The sequence below is a fragment of the Balaenoptera acutorostrata genome, chromosome 10, assembly GCF_949987535.1.
Source record: "Balaenoptera acutorostrata chromosome 10, mBalAcu1.1, whole genome shotgun sequence".
Taxonomy (NCBI): Eukaryota; Metazoa; Chordata; class Mammalia; order Artiodactyla; family Balaenopteridae; genus Balaenoptera; species Balaenoptera acutorostrata.
The window spans coordinates 52,374,342-52,399,557 of NC_080073.1; the positions used below are offsets into that span (position 1 = coordinate 52,374,342).

General features: G+C 41.2%; 1 protein-coding gene across 4 annotated transcripts in view; it reads right to left on the reverse strand.

Annotated features, from left to right (window-relative positions):
• FBXL2 (F-box and leucine rich repeat protein 2) overlaps positions 1 to 4,671 on the reverse strand; it is an 87,273-nt gene extending 82,602 nt beyond the window's left edge. For all 4 annotated transcript variants that reach the window (XM_007191521.2, XM_057554522.1, XM_057554523.1 and 1 more), the window contains exon 1: positions 4,586 to 4,671. In XM_007191521.2, the coding sequence (XP_007191583.2) occupies positions 4,586 to 4,588 (3 nt within the window). In that variant the 5' untranslated portion in view covers positions 4,589 to 4,671. The remainder of the gene's footprint in view (positions 1 to 4,585) is intronic.
• Positions 4,672 to 25,216: the final 20,545 nt, after the last annotated feature.

Genomic DNA, 25,216 nt, shown 5'->3' on the forward strand with positions numbered 1-25,216 from the left:
CAACTCAACAACAAAAAAACAAACAACCCAATCGAAAAATGGGCAGAAGGGGACTTCCCTGGCAGTCCAGCGGTTGAGACTTCACCTTCCAATGCAGGGGATGCAGATTTGATCCCTGGTCAGGGAGCTAAGATTCCCACATGCCTCGTGGGCAAAAAACCAAAACATAAAACAGAAGCAATACTGTAACAGATTCAATAAAGACTTTTAAAAATGGTCCACATCAGGGGCTTCCCTGGTGGCACAGTGGTTGAGAATCTGCCTGTCAATGCAGGGGACACGGGTTCGAGCCCTGGTCTGGGAAGATCCCACATGCCGCGGAGCAACTAGGCCCATGAGCCACAGCTACTGAGCCTGCGCGTCTGGAGCTTGTGCTCCGCAACAAGAGAAGCCGCGATAGTGAGAGGCCCGCGCACCGCGATGAAGAGTGGCCCCCACTTGCCGCAACTGGAGAAAGAGCCCTTGCACAGAAACGAAGACCCAACACAGCCATAAATATAAAAAAAAAAAAAAAAAAAATGGTCCACATCAAAAAAATCTTTTTTAAAAAAAGAAAAATGGGCAGAAAACCTTAATACAGGGGTCCCCAACCCCCGGGCTGTGGACCACTACTGGTCCGTGGCCTGTTAGGAACAGGGCCACACAGCAGAGGGTGAGCAGCAGGCAAGTGAGCGAAGCTTCATATGCCACTCCCCATCACTCACATTACCGCCTGAACCATCATATCCCAGCACCTCCCCCTCCACCCCAGTGGAAAAATTGTCTTCCATGAAACCGGTCCCTGGTGCCAAAAAGGTTGGGGACTGCTGCCTTAATAGACATTTCTCCAAAGAAGACATACAGATGGCCAGTAGGCACATGAAAAGATGCTCAACATCACTAATCATTAGAGAAATGCAAATCAAAACTACAGTGAGGTACCACCTCACACCGGTTAGAATGGCCATCATTAAAAAGTCTACAAATAACACGTGCTAGAGAGGTTGTGGAGAAAAGGGAACCCTCCTACACTGTCGGTGGGAATGTAAGTTGGTGCAGCCATTGTGGAAAATAGTATGGAGGGTCCTCAGAAAACTAAAAATCGAATTACCATATGATCCAGCAATCCCACTCCTGGGCATATACCCAGAGAAAACTATAATTCAAAAAGATACACGCACCCCTATGTTCATAGCAGCACTACTCACAATAGCCAAGACATGGAAACAACCTAAATGTCCACTGACGGATGAATGGATAAAGAAGATGTGGTACATATATACAATGGAATACTACTCAGCCATAAAAAAGAATGAAATAATGCCATTTGCAGCAACATGGATACAACCAGAGATTATCATGCTAAGTGAAGTAAGTCAGAAAGAGAAAGACAAATACCATATGATATCATTTATATGTGGAATCTACAATATGACACAAGTGAACCTACCTATGAAACAGAAACAGACTCACAGACATAGAGAACAGACTTGTAGCTGCCAAGGGGGAGGGGGTTAGAGGAGGGATGGAGTGGGAGTTTGGGGTTAGCAGATGCAAACTATTATATATAGAATGGATAAACAACAAGGTTCTACTGTATAGCACAGGGAACTATATCCAATCTCCTGGGATAAATCATAATAGAAAAGAATATTTTAAAAAAAGAATGTCTGTATGTGTATAACTGAGTCACTTTGCTGTACAGCAGAGATTGGCACCACATTGCAAATCAACTGTACTTCAATAAAATTTAAAAAAAAAAAAAAAAAAAAGCTGCTCTTTGTGATTCACAAAAGCAGGTGCCAATTCCTGAGCACAAACTGAAATGACAGGAGAAACTTTAAATGCTATTACAGCCATGAGTATGAACCCTAATCCAATATCTGTCTTCACTGATGCCTCTTCATCTCATCTGTGTGAAAGAGGAGAGGAGAGAAGGTTAGGAGTGCCTACTCTGTTCTACAGCATCCAGTCCAGCGCAAAGAACAACAAAATACAAGTAAGTGTTTGTATACATAAGTGCTCAAAACATTAAAATCCAAGTAAGAGAGAAAACTAATTTCCTAACATATAAATAGCATACATATTGAAGAACATATAATGATACACTATACATTATAATCCAAAACCATAAGCAGGTTGTTTTTTTTTAATTAATTAATTTACTTATTTATGGCTGCATTGGGTCTTTGTTGCCACGCACAGGCTTTCTCTAGTTGTGTCGAGCGGTGGCTACTCTTCGTTGTGGTGCGTGGGCTTCTCATTGCAGTGGCTTCTCTGGTTGTGGAGTACGGGCTCTAGGCGCACGGGCTTCAGTAGTTGTGGCACGTGGGCTCAGTAGTTGTGGCTCGCAGGCTCTAGAGCGCAGGCTCAGTAGCTGTGGCACATGGGCTTAGTTGCTCCGCAGCATGTGGGATCTTCCCAGACCAGGGCTCGAACTCGTGTCCCCTTCACTAGCAGGTGGATTCTTAACCACTGCGCCACCAGGGAAGTCCCATAAGCAGGTTCTGAGACAAGATGCCTGGTTTTGAAATCTGGCTGGGTGACTGGGGCAAGTTACTTACCTCTCTGTGCCTCAATTTCCTCATCTCTAAAATGGGGAAAAGGTATTCTCCTCATAAGGTGGTTGTGATGGTTAATTAAGACATGTAAGGTGCTTATAAAAATGTCTCACACATAAAATGTACACAGTAAATATCAGCTCTCATTATTATTTAGAGGCAATAGAAACAAGTGGCTTAACTGAAGAAATTTTCATTGAGAAATAGCTAAGCTGAGTTCCAAAATTCACGTGCAAAGTCATAAATATCAAATGCTAAAGCTGTATGTTTAGATTCAAGCACTTAATGAAGGGTTATGTTATGATCTCGAATACAGCTTGGGGTTACAGAAGCAGTCTCCTCATCCCCGCTGCTATACCAACCATTCCCCTTTTCCCCTGGAGCCCAGGCATCACCTTACCACCCAATTAAATCCCTTCCATGAATTAAATTCTTAATGCTTAAAGATATACAAAAAGCAAAGCATTTCTAAGTTTAGCAAAGCAACCACTAGTACATAAGTACAATAAAATGCTTTTATTTTAGAGTAAATAAAACTCTAAAATTTACAATAGTGAATCAAGGTGGACTGTGGGTCAGGATGGAAGGGGTAGACAAAGGAGAAGAAAAGGAAAATGGACAACAGGAGGAATATGAGACTTCAGAGAGAAAGCTGTGAATATGTAACTCCTGAATATTCTTTTTCTCCTTCCTATAATCATAAGGGCTTTTCACACAGATAACATGTAAAAGCAAGGCACTGCAACATTTAAAACACTTAGATTTTTGTAATATTCATTTCCTGAAACTCTTGCTGGCTCCATTAATTTTCACTTAAAGCAATTCAGAATTTGAAAGAAACATACACGAAATAAAGAAGGCACTGCTGTTAATTTGTAGGTGATTTTTTTTCCTGCTATCAACAGGCCACACACCTGGCAGTTGTTTTTCCAGAGTCAATGAGATACAGATCATCCACATTCCCTTACTACCTTAATTATTAAGAAAAGACAGAGCTAGCCAGGATTCCAATGAGCAGTTTCTCTCTCCAGAAGGCTGACTGCCACTTGGGGAGCACCCTGCATCCTCAGCTTATTAGCTCTTCCACTAACCCCTGCAGATAAGGAGCAAATCTACATGAAATTACGAACAGTTACAGAAACTGTTTCTCAAACTAGGCATTTTCTTATTCCCCACCCCCGCTCCCTCTCAAATATTCTATACCAAAGGTGTGTCCCCAAGCAGAGAATCCAGCCCCTCTCTTCTTTCACACCCTTTGGAGGCTTCTGGAGAATTCACACATCTGGTTGGCAATTCCCTGAATCCTGCCTATTCAAGCCAATACCTGAGCTGAGTCTTCAGGTTAGTTTTTAAAAAAACGTGCTTAATGGGGACCAGGTGGGAATGTCCATTCACTCTCAAGTTTATTGAATAAAGGTAATGATTTAAGACGTTTACCACGCACTAATTATGAATTGAATCCCTGAGTGAGGGTGCTGCACGCACGAAAAAACTCCAGCTTAATGTCCCCATTTTTAAAAAGGAGGGAGGAATCTCCAAAATTACAAATTTAAATTTCCACATGCTAAAAAACCTGTCAGAATGATGAATTTCAAAGAAATACCTATTTGTATATTACTAACATAACTGCATAGAAACAAGACAAGAAGAACGTAGACTGCAATATACCGTTGATATGTATATGGCATATGATATTCATACATATCCTTTTTTATTTTTTTCTAACCACACCCTCTCTGAGTGGCTTCCTAGGCTCGCCGGGGCCAAACAGCGTCACGCTGTTCGGCGACCGGCCGGTTGGGGGTCCCAGCCAGGCACTCAAAGGTGAGAACGCGGCCCTGGGCAGCGGGCGGGCGCTCCGGCTCTCCAAGGGGTCCCCCTCCCGCGGGTCCGCCCAGTCCTGCCCTGCCCGGCAGCCCCGCAGGCCGCGGCCCGGCCTCTCTGCGACCCCGGCGCCGCCCGCCCCAGCCCAGAAGGCGGCCGCCCTGCGACCCAACCCGGGCGGGAAGGGCCAGGCGGCCGGAATGCGAGGGCCCCAAACTCACCATGGCCGAAGAGCCACAAGCGCGCCCACAGCCCAGAGTCACACGGCGCCGGCAACGCCCGTTGTCCTGGTGACGCCAACTGGGCGCCCCGCCCCGTCCCCTAGGTGGGCTCAGAGGCGGCCATTGGCTGGCGGACAGCACATGATGCGCAGGGGCGGTGCCCTTTGGACCGCCCCCCGCCCCCCACGACTCGGCTCTTGGGCGGGGCCTCTTTGGCTTTCCGCCTCTGCATCTGTCCCTCATCACCCTGATCACCTTGACATCCTTCACCTGACAGATGACCCAGCCGCAGACTGACCTGCTGGGAAAGACCTTTATGGACTTACCTTATTTAAGAAACCTTATTTAAGTTACCTTGATTACACAGGTAACACATGATTATTTGAGACATTTTATTTATCTATTTAAATTTATTTATTTATTTATTTTTGGCTGCGTTGGGTCTTCGTTGCTGCACGTGGGCTTTCTCTAGTTGCGGTGAGCCGGGTCTACTCTTTGTTGTGGTGCACAGGCTTCTCAGTGCGGTGGCTTCTCTCGTTGTGGAGCACGGGCTCTAGGTGCACAGGCTTCAGTAGTTGTGGCACACGGGCTCAGTAGTTGTGGCTCGCGGGCTCTAGAGCGCTGGCTCAGTAGTTGTGGCACACGGGCTTAGTTGCTCCGCGGCATGTGGGATCTTCCCGGACCAGGGCTTGAACCTGTGTCCCCTGCATTAGCCAGCGGATTCTTAACCTGTGTGCCACCAGGGAAGTCCTGGAGACATTTTAAACAATAACGAATTACAAAGAATAAAACCACACCAAATCTCAGCACCTGATATAACCACTGCTTATATTTTAGTCTATCTGCTTCCAAGCCCGCAACAAAATGTATATTATTATAATACGTTGTATTCTTGGAAATGGAAGCAAACCATATGCACTTTTATTATCTACTTTTTTCAATTTAAAAATTATCCTTGCATGCCAATAGATGTCATAGCATTGTATGTATACACTCTAATTTATTAAATCATTCAGCAACTTGTTGGATGTTTTTAATATGGTTGACAGGAACTTTAGATATCCTCAAATCCAGCCCATTAAGTCTATGAAGAGACATACTCAACAGCAGATCTGACATCTCCCCTTGAATGTCTAATAGACATCCCACACTTAAATATAGCCCCAATAAGACTTTTGATCCAAGTTTCTTACTCTCCCTAAACAAATGGACAACTGTAGCCCTCAACAATCAACACCAGAAAGCCCTGTGAAGAGGAAGAGAATTTGTAGTGATGGAAAGTAGATTACTGGTTGTTCACAGCTGGGGGAGGAGTGGTGGAGGAAGAGATAATAACTAAAGGGTATGAGGTTTCTTTTTGAGGTGATGAAAGTGTTCTAAAGTCGACTGTGGTGATGGTTGCACACATCTGTGAATATACTAAAAACCACTGTGTTGTACAGTTTGTGTGAAATGTATAGTATGTGAGTTATATTTCAATAAAGCTGTGTGGTTTTTTGTTTTGTTTTGTTTTTATAAATTTATTTATTTTAGGCTGAGTTGGGCCTTTGTTGCTGCACATGGGCTTTCTCTAGTTGCGGCGAGTCAGGGCTACTCTTCGTTGCAGTGCACGGGCTTCTCATTGTGGTGGCTTCTCTTGTTGCAGAGCACCGGCTCTAGGCACGCGGACTTCCGTAGTTGTGGCACACGGGCTCAGTAGTTGTGGCTTGCAGGCTCTAGAGTGCAGGCTCAGTAGTTGTGACGCATGGGCTTAGTTGCTCTGCGGCATGTGGGATCTTCCCAGACCAGGGCCCGAACCCAGGTCCCCTGCGCTGGAAGGTGGATTCTTTTTTTTTTTTTTAATTTATTTATTTTATTTATGGCTGTGTTGGGTCTTCGTTTCTGTGCGAGGGCTTTCTCTAGTTGCGGCAAGCGGGGGCCACTCTTCATAGCGGTGCGCGGGCCTCTCACTATCGTGGCCTCTCTTGTTGCGGAGCACAGGCTCCAGACGCGCAGGCTCAGTAATTGTGGCTCATGGGCCTAGTTGCTCCGCGGCATGTGGGATCTTCCCAGACCAGGGCTCGAACACGTGTCCCCTGCATTGGCAGGCAGATTCTCAACCACTGCGCCACCAGGGAAGCCCAAGCTGTGTTTTTTTTAAAGCTATGTTGTTGCTCATACATACTCTTAACTTTAATTAATCTTGATAATTTGTCTTTGTATCAATATGATATATCCCTCCATGGAACTTTTCACTTTGAATCCATTTATTCTTTTTTCCCCAGCTTTACTGAGGTATAATTGACAATTTAAAATTGTACATATTTAAGGTGTACAACGTGATGATTTGATATATGTATACATTGTGAAATAATGACCACAAATCAGTTAACATACCCATTACCTCACACAGTTACCACTATTTTTCTTTCTCTCTTTCTTTCTTTCAGTGATAACTCTTAAGATCTACCTTCTTAGCAAATGTCAAGTACACAAAACAGTATTGTTAACTATATTCACATTGTTATACATTAGATATCCAAAACCTATTCATCTTGCATAACTGAAATTTTGTACCCCTTGACCAGCATCTCCTCATTTCCCTCTACCCCTAATCCCAGGTAACCACCATTCCACTCTCTGCCTCTGTGCGTCTGACTATTTTAGAATGCACATATAAGTGAGATCATGCAGTATTTGTCTTTCCGTGTCCAGTTTCTTTCAATTAGCATAGTATCCTCAAGGTTCATCCATGTCACAAACGGCAGGATTTTCTTCTTTTTTAACACTGAATAACATTCCATTGTATAATATATAGATTTCCCTTTCTAACAGTTTATATGAATGTATTCATACAATAATTAGGATTTTGAAACTGGCTTCTTAGCACATTTTCAAGATTCATCCAAGTTGTAGCATGTACCAGTACTTCATTCTTTTTATGGTCAAATAATATTCCTTGAAAGGATATAACACAGTTTTGCTTAGCCATTTGTTCACTGATGGTCATTTCCATCTTTTGGCTGTCGTGAATAATGCTGCTATGAATATTTATGAACACTTTTTTTTGACCGTGCCATGCGGCTACAGGATCTTCCCCGACCAGGGATCAAACCCGTGCCCCCTTCATTGGGAGCACAGAGTCTTAACCACTGGACCTCCAGGGAAGTCCTGAATACATTTTCATACAGACACGTGTTTCTGTTTCTCTTGGGTGTATATCTAGGGTATATATCTAGAAGTAAAATTTCTGGGTCATAAGGTAATAACTCTGTTTCAGCATTTGAGGAACTGCCAGAGTGCTTTCCAAAGTGGCTGCACCATTTTATATTCCCACCAACAGTGTGTAAGGATACCAATTTCTCCACAGCCATGTCATATGTTGAAGAAAAAAGTAGTAAAAATGAAGGCAGTTTAAGACAATTAAAAAATAAGCCACAGATTGGGAGAATGTGTCTGCAAAACACATATCTGATGAAGAACTTGTATCCAGAATATACAAAGCACTTTTAAAACTCAACAATAAGAAAACAAACAACCCAACTTAAAAATGATCAAAAGATCTGAACAGACACTTCATCAAAGAAGATATACAGATGGCAAATAGCATATGAAAAGATAATCAAGGGTGGCCAAGATGGCAAAGTAGGAAGACCCTGAGCTCACCTCCTCCCATGGGCAAACCAAAATCACAACTATTTACAGAGCAACTATCTATGAGAACAAACTAAAGACCAGCAGAAAAGATTTTTCACAACTAAAGATATGAAAAAGGAACCATAATGAGATGGATAGGAGGGGCAAAGATGCAATATAGCCAAGACCCATACCCTCAGGTAGGTAACCCACAAATGAGAGGATAATCATAATTGCAGAAGTTCTCCCCAAGGAGTTAGGGATCCTAGCCTCAGATTGGGCTCACCAGCCTGGGGTCCTGCACCAGGAAAACGAGTTCCCAGAACATCTGGCTTTGAAGGCCAGTGGAGCTTGCATAGGAGAGCCAGAGGGCTGTAGGAAACAAAGACTCTGCTCTTAAAGGGCACACACAAAATCTCACATACTCCAAGACTCGGCTGAGAGGCAGGAATTTCAAAGGAGCCTGGTTCAGATCCATTTGCTGACTTTGGAGAACCTCCCAAAGAGGCAGAAAGCAACTGATACACCTCCTGGGGACACAGATGCTGCTGGTAGCCATTTGGGGGAGCTTGTCCTACCACAAGGACACTGATGCAAGCACCATTCTGGAGTCCTCCCTCCAGCCCAGGGGTCCCCAACCCCTGGGCCACAGACCAGCAACAGTCCATGGCCTGTTAGGAACGGGGCCACGCAGCCAGGAAGTGAGCAGCGGGCGAGCAAGCAAAGCTTCATCTGTATTTACAGCCGCTCCCCATTGCTTGTATTACCACCTGAGCTCTGCCTCCTGACAGATCATCGGTGGCATTAGATTCTCATAGGAGCACGAACCCTGCAGTGAACTGCGCATGCGAGGGATGCAAACCCTACTGTGAAATGCGCGTTCAAGGGATCTAGGTTGGGTGCTCCTTATGAGAATCTAATGCCTGATGATCTGAGGTGGAGCTGAGGCAGTGATGCTAGCGCTGGGGAGCGGCTGCAAATACAGATTATCATTAGCAGAGAGGTTTGACGCGTGTACATTAAAGTACATGCCCTTAACTCACATCTGTTTGCGCAGCTCTGTGAGGAGATGGATACAGAGCACACACATCTTCTCTTATACACAGAAGTGAGATGGCTTTCTAAAGGTAGATCACTGGCCAGAGTTTTTGAGTTATGAGAGCCACTCCAGAGATTTCTTTTAGAAAAACAGTCACCACTGGCAGCACATTTCAGTGACACAGAATGGGTCACAAAACTTGCTTACTTGTGTGACATATTCAACCTGCTTAACGAACTCAATCTGTCACTTCAGGGGAGAACGGCAACTGTGTTCAAGTCGGCAGATAAAGTGGCTGCATTCAAAGCCAAACTGCATTTATGGGGGCAACAAGTGAACGTTGGGATTCTTGACATGTTTCAAACATTAGCAGAGATTTTGAAAGAGACTCAGCCAAGGCCTTCTTTCTCCCAGCTGGTTCATGATCACCTATCTCAGCTTTCAAAAGAGTTTGAGCATTACTTCCCAACCACAAAATACCCCCGAACTGGGAAGGAATGGATCCGCAACCCATTTGTGAATAAGCCAGGTGAATTGACTTTGTCTGTGCTAGAAGAGCATCAACTGCTTGAGATCACAAATGATGGTGACCTTAAAAGTATGTTTGAGACACCTTCAAATCTCCATACGTTCTGGGTTAAAGTTAAGGCAGAATATCCTGAGATTACCACAAAAGCACTGAAAAGCCTGCTTCCATTTCCAACATCCTATCTCTGTGAAGCAGGGTTTTCTGCAGTGACAGCAACTAAAACGGATTACAGAGTAGACTGGACATAAGCAACACACTTTGGGAGTCACTGTCTCCCATCACCCCCAGATGGGACCATCTAGTTGCAGGAAAACAAGCTCAGGGCTCCCACTGATTCTGCATTATGGTGAGTTGTATAATTATTTCAGTATATATTACAATGTAATAATAATAGAAATAGGGCTTCCCTGGTGGCGCAGTGGTTGAGAGTCTGCCTGCTAATGCAGGGGACACGGGTTCAAGCCCTGGTCTGGGAAGATCCCACATGCCGCGGAGGAGCTGGGCCCGTGAGCCACAGCTGCTGAGCCTGCGCGTCTGGAGCCTGTGCCCCGCAATGGTAGGGGCCGCGATAGTGAAAGGCCCGCGCACCGCGATGAAGAGCGGTCCCCGCACCGCGATGAAGAGTGGCCCCCACTTGCCGCAACTAGAGAAAGCCCTCGCACGAACCGAAGACCCAGCACAGCCAAAAATAAATAAATAAATAAAACTTTAAAAATAAATAAATAAATAAAAGGCTGCTACTAAAAAAAAAAATTGTTGTTTAAAAAAATAATAATAATAATAGAAATAAAGTGCACAATAAATGTAATGCGCTCAAATCATCCCGAAACCACCACCCACCCCTGGTCCATGGAAAAATTGTCTTCCACGAAACCAGTTCCTGGTGTCCAAAAGATTGGCAGCCCATTTCAGTGACACAGAATGGGTCGCAAAACTTGCTTACTTATGTAACAGGTAAGGTTGGGGACCCTATTATCTCCAGGGGCTTACCCACCCACCAGCAGGCCGGCAACAGAGCCGGGGCCCCCTGGACTCCAAATAGCCAAAACAATCTTGAGAAATAAGAACAAAGCTGTAGGAATCACGCTCCCTGATTTCAAACTACACTACAAAGCTACAGTGATCAAAACAGTATGGTACCAGAACAAATACAGACACATAGATCAATGGAACACAACAGAGAGCCCAGAAATGAATCCACACTTATATGGGAAATTAATAACTTGCCCTACAACAAAGGAGTCAAGAATATACAATGAGAAAATGAGAACCTCTTCAATAAATGGTGTTGGGGAAACTGGACAGATACATACAAAAGAATCAAACTGGACTACTCTCTCACACCATACAAAAAAAAAACTCAAAATGGATTAAAGACTTAAGGGAATTCCCTAGCTGTCCAGTGGTTAGGACTCCATGCTCTCACTGCCAAGGGCCCGGGTTCAGTCCCTGGTCAGGAAACTAAAAATCACACAAGCCACGCAGTGTGGCAAAAATAATTAATTAATTAATTTTTAAAAAATTTTAAAAAGAACTTAAATATAAGACCTGAAACCACAAAACTCCTAGAGGAAAACATAGGCTGTAAGCTCTTAGTCATTGGTCTTAGTAATGGTTTTTTGGATATGTCTCCCTAGGCAAAGGAAACAAAGGCAAAAATAAATAAATGGACTACATTAAACTGAACAGCACACAGCAAAGGAGACTATCAACAAAATGAAAAGACCACCTATTGAATGGCAGAAGAGTTTCCAAAGCATGTATCTGATAAGGGGTTAATATCCAAAATATGCAAAGAACTTATACGACTCAACATCAACAAAACAAACAACCCAATTAAAACAAAAACAAAAACAAACAAACAAACAAAAACGGGCAGAGCACCTGAATAGACATTTTTCTAAAGAACACATTACAGACAGCCAACACGCACAGGAAAAGATGCTCAACATCAATACTCATCAGGAAAATATAAATCATAACCACAATGAGATATCACCTCACACCTGTCAGAATGGCTATTATCAAAAAGACAACAAATAACAAGTGCTGGCAAGGATGTGGAGAAAAGGGAACCCTTGTGCTGTTAATGGGAATGTAAATTGGTACAGACACTGTGGAAAACAGTATGGAGGTTCCTCAAAAAATTAAAAATAGAACTACCATATGATCCAGCAATCCTACTTCTGGGTATTCTTCTGAAGGAAACAAAAACACTAATTTGAAAAGATATATGCACTCTTATGTTCACTGAAACATTATTTACAATAGCCAAGATATGGAAGCAATCTAAGTGGCCATCAACAGATGAATGGATAAAGAACATGTAGTATATAGAGAGAATAGAATAAAACTCAGCTATTAAAAAAAAAATGAAATCTTGACATTTGGGACAACATGGATAGACCTGCAGAGTATTATGCTAAGTGAAACAATAAGTCAGACAGAAAAAGACAAATACTGTATGATATCACTTATATGAGGAATCTAAAAAACAAAACATATTACCATAACCAAACAGAAGCAGAGTCACAGATACAGAGAACAAACTAGTGATTGCCAGAGGGGAGTGGTGCGGGGGGATGAGTGAAATAGGTGAGGGAGATTAAGAGGTACAAACTTCAAGTTGTAAAATAAATAAATCACAGGAATATAATGTACAGCTTGGGGAATATAGTAACATTGTAATAACTTTGTATTGTAACAGTAACTAGACTTATCATGGTGATTGCTTTGTAATATACAAAAAATATCGAATCACTATGTTGTACACCTGAGAGCATAATATGGTAAGTAAATTATACTTCAATAAAAAAGAAAAGAACAAACTCCACACAGTCAGGTAGCTGCCCACCCCTTAGAGAAGCCTGGAGGTTTATTACCTGGAGAAGGTAAAACAGGTTGGGGAGGAGTAGGAGGTAAGATAAAACAGGTAGGACCCCTTTCTGAAAACAGAGGGCTTAGGTAAATGCTTACATGCTGAACAGTAAGTAATCATCTCTTTTTTTTTAAATTTTTATTGGAGTATAGTTGATGTACAATGTTGTGTTACTTTCAGGTGTACAGCAAAGTGAATCTGTTATACATATGCATATATCCACCCTTTTTTAAGATTCTTTTCCTACATAGCCCATTACAGAGTATTTAGTAGAGTCTCTGTGCTATACAGTGGGTCCTTATTAGTTACCTATTTTAGATACAGTAGTGTGTATATGTCAATCCCAATCTTCCAATTTATCCCTCCCCCTTCCCTTACCCCCTGGTAACCATAAGTTTATTTTCTACATCTTTATTTCTGTTTTGTAGATAAGGTCATCTGTACCTTTTTTTTTTTTTTTTAGATTCCACATATAAGTGATATCATATGATACTTGTCTTTCTCTGTCTGACTTACTTCTCTCAGTATGACAATCTCTAGGTCCATCCAGGTTGCTGCAAATGGCATTATTTCTTTCTTTTCTATGGCTGAGTAATAGTCCCTTGTATATCTGTACCACACCTCCTTTATCCATTCCTCTGCTGATGGACATTTAGGTTGCTTCCATGTCCTGGCTATTGTAAACAGTGCTGCAATGAACATTGGGGTGCATGTGCCTTTTTGTATTATATCAAATAATTATATCTTTTCGAATTATGGCTTTCTCCAGATATATGCCCAGGAGTGGGATTGCTGGATCATATGCTAACCCTACGACTACTAGAGCTCATCAATGAATTTGGTAAAGTTGCAAGATACAAAATTAATACACAGAAATCTCTTGCATTCCTATACACTAACAATGAAAGATCAGAAAGAGAAATCAAGAAAACAATCCCATTTACCATCTCATCATCAAAAAGAATAAAATACCTAGGAATAAACCTACCTAAGGAGGCAAAAGACCTGTACTCAGAAAACTATAAGATTCCGATGAAAGAAATAAAAGATAACACAAACAGATAGAGAGATATACCATGTTCTTGGATTGGAAGAATCAATATTGTGAAAATGACTATACTACCCAAAGCAATCTACAGATTCAATGCAATCCCTATCAAATTACCAATGGCATTTTTCACAGAATTAGAACAAAAAACTTCACAATTTGTATGGAAACACAAAAGACCCTGAACAGCCAAAGCAATCTTGAGAAAAAAAATGCAGAACTAGAGGAATCAGGCTCCCTGACTTCAGACTATATTACAAAGCTACAGTAATCAAAACAGTAGGTTACTGGCACAAAAACAAATATAGATCAATGTAACAGGATAGAAAGCCCAGAGATAAACCCACGCACCTATGGTCACCCAATCTATGACAAAGGAGGCAATAATATACAATGGAGAAAAGACAGTCTCTTCAATAAGTGGTTCTGGGAAAACTGGACAGCTACATGTAAAAGAATGAAATTAGAACACTCCCTAATACATACATAAAAATGAACTCAAAATGGATTAAAGACCTAAATGTAAGGCCAGATACTATAAAACTCTAGAGGAAAACATAGGCTGAACACTGTCTGACATAAATCTCAGCAAGATCTTTTTCGATCCATTTCCTAGAGTAATGAAAATTAAAACAAAAATAAACAAATGGGACCTAATTAAACTTAAAAGCTTTTACACAGCAAAGGAAACCATAAACAAAACAAAAAGACAACTCTTAGAATGGGAGAAAATATTTGCAAACGGAGCAACCAATAAGGGATTAATCTCCAAAATATACATCAACTCATTCAGCTCAATATCAAAACAAACAAACAAACAAACAACCCAATCAAAAAATGGGTGGAGAATCTAAATACACATTTCTCCAAAGACATACATATGGTTAAAAAGCACATGAAAAGAAGCTCAACATCACTAACTATTAGAGAAATGCAAATCAAAACTACGATGAGGTATCACCTCACACTGGTCAGAATGGCCATCATCAAAAAATCTACATACAAACAATAAATGCTTGAGAGGGTGTGGAGAAAAGGAAACCCCCCTACACTTTTGGTGGGAATGTAAACTGGTACAGACACTATGGAGAACTGTATGGAGGTTCCTTAAATCACCTCTTAATTTATGTTTTTTTAAATATGAATTTTCATATGTGGAGTTTGTTAACTATAACTAAACTAATACTTTTCGGAATACAGAAAGTGTGTCTATGTTTATTTTTTTGTTTGTTGAAAGTATACTGTATATATAGATATACATTCTGAGTGGGGTCTGGGGCAGCCCCCTGTAATTAAACAAATTAATATTTCTGTAGTGAAATATACGAATGAATAGTCACAGTAAGTGTGATAAATGAGGAGTAAAATTACCCTGTCTGTTTGGGTCAAGTTTTGCTGCCAACTTAGTTTTCATGCTAAACATTTAAAAAACAAAAGAAAAGAAAAATAACATTTGGTTTTCAGAGCTTTTGGTATTTCAGAAATCTAGAAATGGAATTATGAATCCGTACTTGGATATAGGGGCTACTACCCTTCTATCATGATGAAATTTAAAAAATAAGCTACTCAAGTTTTCTGTGCCTTATTTGCTTCTACAGACTAAGTTAAAGTATGGCAAACATCTCTGGAATTAGATATTTTTTAAAAAAAAGAAAGAAAAGCTGCTCAACATCATATATCATACAGAAATTGCAAATTAAAATAACAATGAAATAGGGACTTCCCTGGTGGCACAGTGAAGAGTCCGCCTGCCAATTCAGGGGACACGGCTGTGATCCCTGGTCTGGGAAGATCCCACATGCCACGGAGCAGCTAAGCCCGTGTGCCACAACTACTGAGCCTGCACTCTAGAGCCCACGAGCCACAACTACTGAGCCCGTGTGCCACAACTACTGAAGCCCGTGTGCCTAGAGCCTGTGCTCTGCAACAAGAGAAGCCGTCGCAATGAGAAGCCCGTGCATCACAAGGAAGAGTAGCCCCCACTCGCGGCAACTAGAGAAAGCCCATATGCAGCAATGAAGACCTAACACAGCCAAAAATAAATATAATTAATTAATTAATTAATTAAAATAACAATGAAATAACATTACATACCTATTAGAATGGCTAAAATCCAAAACACTGACAGTACCGAACACTGGTGAAGTTGTAAAGCAAGAGGAACTGTTATTTTTTTGCTGGTGGGAATGCAAAACAGTAAAGCCACTTTGGAAGACTGGTTAGTAGTTTTTTCTAAAACTAAACACACTCTTACCATATGACCCAGCATTTTGTGCTCCTTGGTATTTACTCAAATTTACTCAAATGAGTCAAGAACTTATGTCCACAGAAAAACCTGCATACAAAGTTTATAGCAGCTTTATTCATAATTGCCAAAATTTGGAAGCAAACAAGATGTACTTCAGTAGGTCAACGGATAAGCTGTGGTACATCCATTCAATGGAATATTGTTAGCATAAAAATAAATGAGTTAAAAACCATGAAAAGACATTGAGAAGCCTTAAATGTCTATTTTAAGTAAAAGAAGCCAATCTGAAAAAGTTACATGCTATATTACTCCAGGTATATGACATTTTGCAAAAGGTAGAGACAGTAAAAAGATCAGTGGTTGCCAGGGACTCAAGAGGTGAAGGGAGAGAGAGGGGGGAGCACAGTGAATTATTAAAACAGTAACTATTCTGTATGATACTGTAATGGTGGATACATGACATATATTTGTCAAACCCATACAACTATACAACACAAAGAGTGAACCCTAATGTAAGCTATGGACTTTAGTTAATAATAATACACTGGTTAATCAAGTGTAACAAATGAAGTGAATATTGAAATAAAGTGAGTCACAAGAATTTTTTGGTTTCCCAATGCATATAAAAGTTATTTTTATGCTATACTGTAGTCTAAGTGTGCAATAGCAGTATGTCTAAAGAAACAATGTACATACCTTAGTTTAAAAGTACTTTATTATTAACAAATGCTAACCATAATTTGAGCCTTCAGTGAGTCATAATCTTTTTGTTGGAGGGTTTGAGATATTTCGAGAATTACCAAAATGTAACACAGAAACATGAAGTGAGCAACTAGCTCAATGCAGGGCTGCCACAAAACTTCAATTGGTAAAAAATGCAGTATTTGTGAAAATCTTCACAATAAAGCGAAGTGAAAATGAGGTATGTCTGTGTGTGTGCTAACCCATGTACTCTGTGTTACCTCTCTGTATATGTATAAAAAGAAATGGTGAGTTTATATCGATGCTTTGGATTTCAGTCTAGCACCACAGACATTCCTCCTTGGCATACTGTAAATTCTTTCTCCAGCAGTGAGAAACTTGGTTATCATTATCTACAAGACATGTATTTATTTTTTCAACTCTAGTATACATGTAAAATAGTTTCAGGATTACGAATACACATCCCTCTAAGAAACAAATTTACCAACTAGAGTATATTTTTTCCTACAGTTTTTTTTGTCTTTGAGTATTTCAGTATTCATTCAAAACACTGTTTTCCAAAGTTACGTAGGTAAGCAACTTTTTTTACCCACCCGATTCAGTGTGGTTATGTCGAATATAATACATATGTTATATAGAATTAGATTCATTTGTCATACTCTGAATTCCATGTTGGTGGTTGACTTAAAAAATTGCCCACAGTAAAATTTTCTCCTCTTGATTTATAGTTCTATGGCTTTTGGCAAATACATAAAATTGTATATCTACCACAGAACCATATAAAACAGTTCCATCATCCCCCAAATTCCCTCGTTATACCCTTTTATAGTCAACGTCTTCTCCCACATCCACCCCTTAGCAACTACTGATCTATTTTCCATCCCTATAGTCTTGCCTTTTTAAGGATGTCATATAAATGGAATCATAGAGTATATAGCCTTTTGGATTTTTCACTTAGCAGAGTACATTTAAGATTCATCCATGTCATTATGTGAATCAGTAATCCATTCCTTTTACTGCTGAGTAGTATTCCATTGTATGGACATACCCCAGTTTTGTTTATCCATTCACCTGTTGGAGGACATCTGGGTTGTTTCCAGTCTTTGACAATTCCGAATAAAGCTGCTAAAAGCATTCACATACAGATTGTTGTGTGAACATTAGTTTTCAACTCACCTGGATAGATAATCAGGACTGGGATTTCTGAGTTACAGGGAAAAGTATTCAGTATCTCATCGTTAAGCATGACGTTAGCTGTAGAGTTTTTATAGCTTCATTTAGTTAACGAACTTTCCTTCTATTCCTAATTTGCTGGGAGGTTTTTGGGGTTTTTATTTTGTCTTGTTTTACTAAATGTGTATTGAATTTTGTCCAGTGCTTTCTCAGAGTTCTCTGATACTTGCTTTTTCTATTCTGTCCACAATATTTCTTTTTTTAGTTCTTATTTATTTATTTATTTATTTGGCTGCGTTGGGTCTTAGTTGCAGCACACAGGATCTTTGCTGCAGCGCGAGGGCTTCTCTCCAGTTGTGGCATGGGGGTTTTCTCTCTCTCGTTGTGGCGCATGGGCTCCAGGGCACGTGGGCTCTGTAGTTGTGGCATGTGGGTTCCAGAGCACACGGGCTCTGTAGTTTTTGCTGCACCCGGGCTCTGGCGTTGAGGCGCATGGGCTTAGTTGCCCCGCAGCATGTGGGATCTTAGTTGCCTGACCAGGGATCGAACCTGCATCCCCTGCATTGGAAGGCAGATTCTTTACCACTGGACCACTGGGGAAGTCCCTGTCCACAGTATTTTATTGCAATAAAACACAGGTAGACTGTAGGAGGCATACTCCATCTTGATCAGCATCAGAAGTCCTCGAAGTCTTTTGACTTCCCTGGCAACACTCAGTGCAGGCAAAATAAAAATAATAATAATAATAAGACAGAAAAGAAAGTAGTCCTCAAAGTCTAATTTTAGCTGATAGTTCCTCCTCACCATTGTCTTCTTCATCAGTTTGGGTGCACTACAACAAAGTACTATAGACTGGCTTATAAACAACAAAGATTTATTTCTCACAATTTAGTTCTACTTATTCTAGTTGTGGAGGCTAGAAATCTGAGATCAGGGTGCCAGCACAGTCATGTTCTAGTGAGAGCTGTCTTCCAGGTTGCCGACTGCTGTCTTCTCACTGTATCCTCCTCACATGGTGGGTAGAGGGTGAGAAAGCCCTCTGAGGTCCCTTTTATAAGGGCACTAATCCCACTAACACCATCACATTAGGAGTTAGGGTTAGGGTATAGCTTTCTTTGTGTTTATCCTGCATGGCTTTGTTTGTCCTCTAGGATCTGTGGCTTGATATCTTTTTTTTTTTTAATTTCTTGGCCATGCCACACAGCATGTGGGATCTTAGTTCCCTGACCAGGGTTTGAACCCATGCCCCCTGCAGTGGAAGCACAGAGTCTTAACCACTGGACTGCCAGGGAACTCCCCTTGATAGCTTATCAACTGAGAAAAACTCTCAGCCATAATCTCTCTCTTATTTTTTTTTATGTGGTTGTGCCAGGTCTTAGTTGCAGCAGGCGGGCTCCTTAGTTGCAGCTCACAGGCTCCTTAGCTGCAGCATATGTGCTCCTTAGTTGTGGCAGGCTCCTTAGTTGTGGCATGCATGTGGGATCTAGTTCCCTGACCAGGGATCGAACCTGGGCCCCCTGTATTGGGAGCTCGGAGTCTTAACCACTGCACCACCAGGCAAGTCCCCCATAATTTCTTAAAATATTTTTCTGCCCCATTCTTCCTCTCCTTTCCTTCTCTCACTTAAGGTATCATATGATTGATCTTCACACAGAATTCTCTATATCTATTATTTTCTTTTTTATCTTATATTTTCTTCCTTTTGTCTCTTTATGCTTCATTCTAGATATTTTCTTCCAACATATCTTCCAGTTCACTAAATCTTTGTTCAGCAATGTTTACTCTTCTGTTAAAAATATTATTATTTTTTCAATTATAATTTTTAGGTGGAGACTTTACATTTTTATATTTTTATAGTTTCTAGTATGCTGCCATATTTCTCAGACTTGTCTTTTATCTCCCTGAATATAATGAATAGGTTTTTTAAAGTCTGAATCTGATAGCTCCAATATCTGGTTTCTCTGGGGGTCTCTTATCATCTGTTGTTTCTGCTGGTTTTCATTGGTTTTTTTTCCTTTTTGTTTCTCATGTGCCTGTTTTAATTGTAGATCAGATATCTACTTGCAAAATTGTTTGTAGAGTAACTTGTTCCCCAGAATGAAGTATTCTTCCTCCAGAGAACATATATTTATTTCTGGTAGGCACATGCACGCCCAAGTGACATGAGTTCACTTTAAACCAAATTCATGACTGAGATTATTCAAAGCTGAGTTGCAATTTCTGCAAGAACCAGCCTTTTTTTTGTATAACCTTATCACTAATGTGAAGCATTGAGGTCCCAACACAAAGCAAAGAAACACCCCTTCATGGTTGCAGTGTGTCATTTTCCAGTTTCCTTAGCCTGACAAGGCTATGAAAACAACAATTCAGTTTCTCATCCTCTCAGAAGCCCCTCTAAAATGAGTAAATAATCCCCCAGGGGGGAAAAGGTCTTAATCTCTCGGATATCTCTGAGCACCTGCCCTTCCATAGATCAGAGTCTAACAATTATTCACTATCTTATTGGGTGCTTAATGCCTTTAAGTACATGTTATCAAATTTTGCACAGGTTTTTAAATGTCCCTTATCCTCAAGAAGAAACTAATCTATTTCACCATGACCAGAAGAGAAAATTCCTTTAAACCTTTTCTACTCACTAGATGTAGAGGTTTAGATTTAGATTTAGATTTAGATATAGATAGTATAGATATAAATAGAGAGAACTACGTAGATATGTTGTAGATATATAGATACAATATAGTATTGTCTCGAGTGTATTTTAATTGTTTACAAGAATAGTATAATGTATACTCAGTAACTTTGTTTTCTCAACAGTACGTTGAGACTTCTATATTAATAGTACCTATAGTACATATAGATCTGCCTCATTCTTTTCTGAATAGTATCCACTGAACTCATAACAGTGGATATCTCTGGTAGGGCGAGGGTTTGTCTTTCACAGAGTTGGCCGTCAAAGGATACTTTGGCTTTTATATAATGTTTTGATTTTTCATAAGTGAATGAACTTATTCTGACTCGTGTAATTTTAAATTTCAAGAATTATTAGAGGGGCTTCCTTGGTGGCACAGTGGTTGAGAGTCCGCCTGCCAATGCAGGGGACACGGGTTCGAGCCCTGGTCTGGGAAGATCCCACATGCCGCGGAGCGACTAGGCCCGTGCGCCACAACTGCTGAGCCTGCGCGTCTGGAGCCTGTGCTCCGCAACAAGAGAGGCCGCGATGGTGAGAGGCCCGCGCACCACGATGAAGAGTGGCCCCCACTTGCCGCAGCTAGAGAAAGCCCTCGCACAGAAGCGAAGACCCAACACAGCCAAAAAGAAAGAAAGAAAGAAAGAAAGAAAGAAAGAAATTAACATGTTAAAAAAAAAAAAGAATTATTAGAGTTATACTGATGAAAAGGACATTTTGGAGTAAGAACAGAAGACCTCTGGATAAGCGAGTATCATTTTGCCAGACAACTTTTTTGGCATTTAGGGATTATTTTTAACATACTGTGTTGATAGTAGCTTTTCCTCTGCAGTATTTCAAAAGATCCTACTACTCCTCCATTTTTTTCCCTAATAATTTGGTCAGTATCACCACCTAATCAATCCATACAATGCCCTCTATTCACATAACAGAACCTTTTCCCCTGAATACTGAGTCATTCTTTCCATCTTTTTCCCTTTTTTGCTTCTGCAGGCACACATTGTGCATTTTTGTTGAATCTGGAGAAGCTGAAGTTAAGATTTTTTCATCGGAAGGAAGATAAATTTCCTTAAAAACCAAGTCCAAATAGCTACAGAGCAATCCTTTTATTTGTTCATTTACTCTTACACAGACTATTTGGCAGGGCCCTCTTAAAAGTCAGTAGACAGGAAAATATGCTGACAAAAAACAGTGGGATTCTAATTATTCTCCCAAGGCTATTCCTACTTTTTAAAAATAAATTAAAGCAAGCTTGACCACCTTTTTTATGGATGACATAAAAAGTAAACACGCACTAAGACAGCAGATGGCATGCCTAGCAACACAAGATGCAGATAATGCAAGTCTTCCCAGAGCAGGGATGCCCTTCTGGCATTAATTCACTTGTCTGGTGGGTCCCTCAGCGGCTATATGCCTATATCGTATCTCCCATGTGCTCTGGCTGCCCTCTCTTGATCACAACCCAGCATCATCCGTAGATTTCAGCTGTCAACCTCCTCCAACTTGAATTTTCCTGAGACTGCTTCTCAACTTCTTGTTTCCCCATCACTTGTTTGTTGAATGAATGAGAGCTAAGCAATTTGCCCACGTTCACAGTACTACCAAGTGGCAGAACCCACTTGTTTTTCTGTTCACCACCCTGCTACCCACTGTAGGGAATGGAGGAGAAAGACAAAATATAACTCTCCCCTTTTCCCCACTACCTATCTGGGTCCAAGTCAATTCTAGTTAAGTGCCTGGAAAATTGTCCTGTGTACATTCCTACTGTTATTTGTAGATGACTTAACCTAACTGCTGATGATTTGCTAACTGTGCAGTGAGTGGTTTTAGCTTCCAGTACATAATATTAAAAAGAGAAAATATTTGCACACAGCTTGATATCTTCAGACAGTAAACTGAGGCTCCAAATGAATAAAAAATATGTATTTAAAGCATATGAGTTGGCATGTTGAACAAAGGTGATACATGGATTGTGATCAAAGCACAAGTTTGTTTTTACCTTCCACTGTTCCTTTGAACATTATTTCATGGCGATAATTATCCCTGTCCCCAAACTCCTAGTGGGTCCATGGATTTTCTTCCCACTTCAAGGTAATGGTCCCACTACCACTTAAATTTGCAAACACAGTTTTGTTTCAGAAATTGGCACTAGACACTTAGCAATCAAAATGCACAAATTTGCTTGGCATTAAGTCTTCTCCCCTCCACCTGTTTGAGCTCCCGTGTCCCTTGTGGATACATTTCTATTTTGGGACCCTTTATAGCTCTTCTCACAGCCCTTGGGCAGCTTACATAAACCTCTTTCCTCTTCCTGCTGGAGTCTCTTGCCCTTTCCAGAGAGCCTTGTGTGGCAGGACCAAGACAACCCCATCCAAGCCTCTTTCCAGCAGGGCCCGCATTTGGTCCCATGCTCTGGCAAATTTGGAGTGTGAGGTAGAGACTCCAGCTTGGCCAACAGAAGGCATTCTAAACACAGAAAACAGCCATGCATGAGGAAAGGGGCCACTGGAGCCAAAGAGAATGATGGAAGTCTCCTTAGAAGCCATCTCTTCATTGCTGGGCTTTACAGAATGAGAAATGGAGGGCAAAGGAATGATTAGTCCAATAGGCTGATGACAGACTAAGAGAAGAAGCCAAGCATCTCGGGCCCTTCTATCACACTACTCCTCAAAGTAAATTTTTAAATGTCTGTGTCTTTGCTATACTTCAGTAAAAAGCAAAATCAACATATGGGCTAAGATGAGGGATATTTAACATGTCACATCATTGCGTTGGGTTTTTCTGCCTTCTCACCATGTCCCATGTACATGATGACCACTCTTCTGGAAATGAAGTTTTGGGTACATTGCCTGACAAGTACAGGTATACCAATGGGCACAACAGGACTGTCTACTATTAATACATGGGCTACCTGAGCAAGATCTAGGATGAATAGTCCCCGGAATAGCAGTCATCATGTTTAAGGGCTGAGAGTTCCACAGGGAATTCAGCAGAGATGGTCAGTTTGCCCTGCTTTCCCAAAGCAAAGGACGGAGTTCAGTGGTTACTCTGTGAGGTCTAAAGAAGTGAGGATCTTAAGGTTAGACATGATAGAAGACTGCAGTATACTTATCCCAAAAGCTGCGAGGTGTGGCCAAAAAAAACAAAAACAGAAAGAAAACAAAGTAATTCCAATCTCAAAAACCCGGTATGTTAGGTAGCACATTCATCTGTATTTTATAGGTAAAGAAACCGAGGCCCAGAGATGTAAAGTGATGTATTCATAGGGTTATTAGTTGCAAAAATAAGACTTAAACTCAGACTCCTTTCCAGAGTTGTCCCTCTCTGTGGCATTTGCATCTCAACAAGGACCAAAGACTTCAGTGAATGATGCAGAATTCAAATCAGGGATTGCAGGAGATATCTGGGAGACTGGAGCCCTGGGGCCCTCCCAGGGTCCCTGAAAAGCCAGCACAGAAGGAAGCTGTGCATAACACCCACCTGGAAATCAGTCTTGTCCTGAGGGGTAGCACTGCAGCGCCACTCCTTGGCTGCCCTGAACTGCCTCCCTAACAAATCCAAAGCCTGTCTTCCTTCAGAACCAGGTCTTCTGAACTGCTTTCTGAGGTCTCATTCCTACTCTTCAATAGATTAGGTGCAAACACTCTGAGTAAACAAAATAAAATTTCCCTACCATTGGCAGCCCACTGCTAACTGCTACACGCTGGATGGTTTTCTTTTAGTTAATAATTCAATTGCCGAAAAGAGGGGGGTACTTGGTAGAGACTTGGCTCCAGCTGCAAATCAAGTTCAGAACCCAGAGGAACTTGAAAGAACTCCCAGAGCCCACAGTGGCTTTTCAGTGTAGGCTGTGTTTACTCAGGACCCAGCCCACAACCTCCGTAGCCCTGAAGGCAGCCTGCGTGTAAATGCTACATTATGCAGTGATTTTTCGGTTATGTGGCTTCGGACTGGAGGCAGATGATTTGTGAGACTGCTTTGGATCCATCAAGTGTGAAATCTACATTGGCTGGCATATATTGCTTTTGAGGCGCATTTATTCATCCTTCTGCTCATCGAAGCTTAATTAAATGCCCCCTATATGCTAGGCACTGTACTAGCTACCAAAGATAGAACATAAATGGACATGGTTGCCCTAAAAAGATGTTAAGAAGAGATCCATGCAATCCCTTGGCAAGTTCCTTATTTTACTGAGACCATCTCCATGGCCCTTGACATGCTCTCTACTTGGGGTCCTTGGATGAGTTAACCCCACAGGTCTGGTGTATGATGAACTCATCAAACAGAGGTTGGGAACCTACCATGAACCAGGCACTTCTCAAGGCACCAGAGGTAAAAACACAGAAAATACATGGTCTTTGTCCTCAAGGACATTCAGACAAGTGGGAAAGACAGATCTGTAGAACAATCATTCCATTAAAGAGCCATGATTACCAAGGCAACTCCTCAGGGTACATGGGGCGTACAAAGGCGAGAATCGTCAGTGGAGAGACTAGACTAGTCACAAAAAAGACTTCTCAGAGGGAGATGATGCTAGTATTGAGTCAAGAAAGATGAGTAAGCATTCAGGTAGGTGGGCTGAGGGAAACAGAGTGCCCACAATACCATGGAAAGTATGCACTCATTCATTTATCAGACATTCACTGAGGACTTATTATGTGCCAGGCACTGGGATAGGGGCTGTGGTAGACGCTGGGATACAGAGATGGTGAG